This window comes from Vombatus ursinus, unplaced genomic scaffold (assembly GCF_900497805.2).
Source record: "Vombatus ursinus unplaced genomic scaffold, bare-nosed wombat genome assembly UNPS02012197.1, whole genome shotgun sequence".
Taxonomy (NCBI): Eukaryota; Metazoa; Chordata; class Mammalia; order Diprotodontia; family Vombatidae; genus Vombatus; species Vombatus ursinus.
In genome coordinates this window covers 1-2,192 of record NW_020951975.1, presented here as the reverse complement: position 1 = coordinate 2,192, position 2,192 = coordinate 1, and the positions used below count along the sequence as shown (strand labels likewise).

The following is a 2,192-nucleotide window of genomic DNA, read 5'->3' as shown; positions in this document are numbered from 1 at the left end:
GAGATGAAATGAGTCATGTTAGATGGGCTTAGAGTTCCCTCCCTCTACCCAGCTCGGAGGAGTGGGGAGTGGCCTCCTGCAAGGCATTAGGATCAACTAATTGAACTGGATGGCCCAGGAGGTAAGCACCCCACCCTAAAAGGAAAATAAGACCAAGCAGAATATAAAGGCAGCCCTCTGAGGTAAAGGGCTCAGAAGTTTGGTTTGGGACGAGACACAATCTGTTACCAGCTCTACAGAAGGGCTAAGAAAATAGATAAATAGATGAACAGACAAAATGAAATGGAAGTGTCTTGGTCAGGATAGCATCGTGAGAAAGAAAATATATGTCTATGTATCTCATTACATGGTTTTACTCATGTGAGTTCACAAGTATGAATTTGTGAGTATTTTTGAGAATACAAAATACTATTTGTATTCAGTGTCCTCACAAGTGTTCGTGTGAGTTATGTTCAGTACATAATGTAGTTCATCATGTATGTTTATGCAAACTCTCCCCCATTTACCCCATCTACCTAATACCTACATCTGCTGCTTTCTTCTCTGCTAGTTCCAGCTTCTCCTGGGCATCCTTCAGGGCTTCTGAATACTTGTCCAGTTCATCCTCTGTTCCCTTCAACTTCTTCTGCATAGCTGCCAGCTCGTCCTCCAACTGTGAGAACCCCAAGAAAGCAATACATACACCACAATTACAGTTTAATTGTCCCTGGGTTCCTAGATCCTAATTAGATTCCTTGTCCAGCCTCTGGACTAGTAGCTCCAGGGAAACTCCCCTATCAACCAGTTCCCAATTCTCTGTCCTTGTCATTTGGCCTTGGGAAGCCCAGTACTTACCAGCCCGATACTTGAGATGTCTAATCTGCCCTCAATTTTTGACTTCAGAGACTTGAGGGCCAAAGATTCCAGGGTATCTCGATGGGGTTTGTGTTAAAGGACTGATGAGGGCATTGAGGTGCTGAATGTTAGTGTCCTATCCCTGCTTCCAGAGTCAGATGGACTCTTCAGGAAAGTGATCATCTATTTTACCACAGTGACTAGCACATAGCAGGTACCACATAATTGCTACTATTACTACTACTACTACTACTATCATCATTATTATTTTTTTGTTTTGTTTTGGTGAGGCAGTTGGGGTTAAGTGACTTGCCCAAGGTCACACAGCTAGTAAGTGTCAAGTGTCTGAGGCTGTATTTGAACTCAGGTCCTCCTGATTCCAAGGCTGGAGTTTTATCCACTGCGACACCTAGCTGCCCCTACTAACATTATTATTAATGGATAAACAGAGGCTCAGCAAGTTTCAGTACCTTGTTCGAGGTCATAGGCAGCCAGGACAAACAACTCAGATAGCCTTCTTCCCAACCTGGAGCTCTTTAACACTGGCCAATATTGCCCCTGCTAGGACCACAGGAAAAGGCTATTTCTCCCAGAAAGAGACATTTGTCCTTTCTATCTGTCACCTTCCTTTCTTATTCATCCTCTTCCCATATCCCTTAGCCCCATGTAGATGTTAAAAACAAATTGCAGCACACACCTGCTTGCTTCGGTCCTCTGCCTGCTTCTGTTCAGCCTCAGCCTGCTCTGCCCGGTCCAAGGCATTCTCCTTGTCCAGCTTCAGCATTTGCATCTTTTTCTTGATGGCCTCCATCATTGGGGTTAGTTATGAGTCGTTGGGGACTGGAACAAACGCTAAGGGTCTTCTGTCTGGGCGACTGGTCATCCCTAGAACTGAGGTTTTATCTTGAGGGCTCTAGCTCCACCCCTCCATCCCAATATGGCCCTGTTCAATCCTCCACCTCCCTAAAATTGACTTCCTATGGGGAGGAACACTCTGATGGACTGATGTCACTTAGAGAAATTCAGGAACAGCTGAAGGCTGGTTTTAGACAATAGAAAGTGGGGGAGGGACAGGCTCCTATCAACATGAATTATTTTTCCTCTTTCATTTAGATACCTTAATAACTGTTATGAGAGAAAAATGGAATGCTATGGAAGAGGCAGAAAGGCAGATTTCAGGCAACTAGAAGGTCCCAGTTTTTGGAACTTTATTAGGGCTCTGACTACCCCTCCTACTGTTAACCCTCACCTGATCTAAACTTGGTGCTAGGCATATCCCACTAAGTATTTTCCATTTATTCTTGGTATCTAGTGAATTTGGGAGGAGGAAATAAATAAATAAATAAGAGTTTGGGGAA

At 44.1% G+C, this 2,192-nt stretch overlaps 1 protein-coding gene across 1 annotated transcript; it reads right to left on the bottom strand.

Moving 5' to 3' along the window:
* Positions 1–526: 526 nt before the first annotated feature.
* On the bottom strand, positions 527–1,693 carry LOC114039733 (tropomyosin alpha-3 chain-like; the record flags this gene model as incomplete). The annotated part of the gene is made up of 2 exons (XM_027857585.1): positions 1,532–1,693; positions 527–652 (listed from the first exon to the last, which is right to left on the bottom strand). Coding segments are annotated over exons 1-2 (243 nt in total), but the record flags the coding sequence as incomplete, so codon positions are not given.
* Positions 1,694–2,192: the final 499 nt, after the last annotated feature.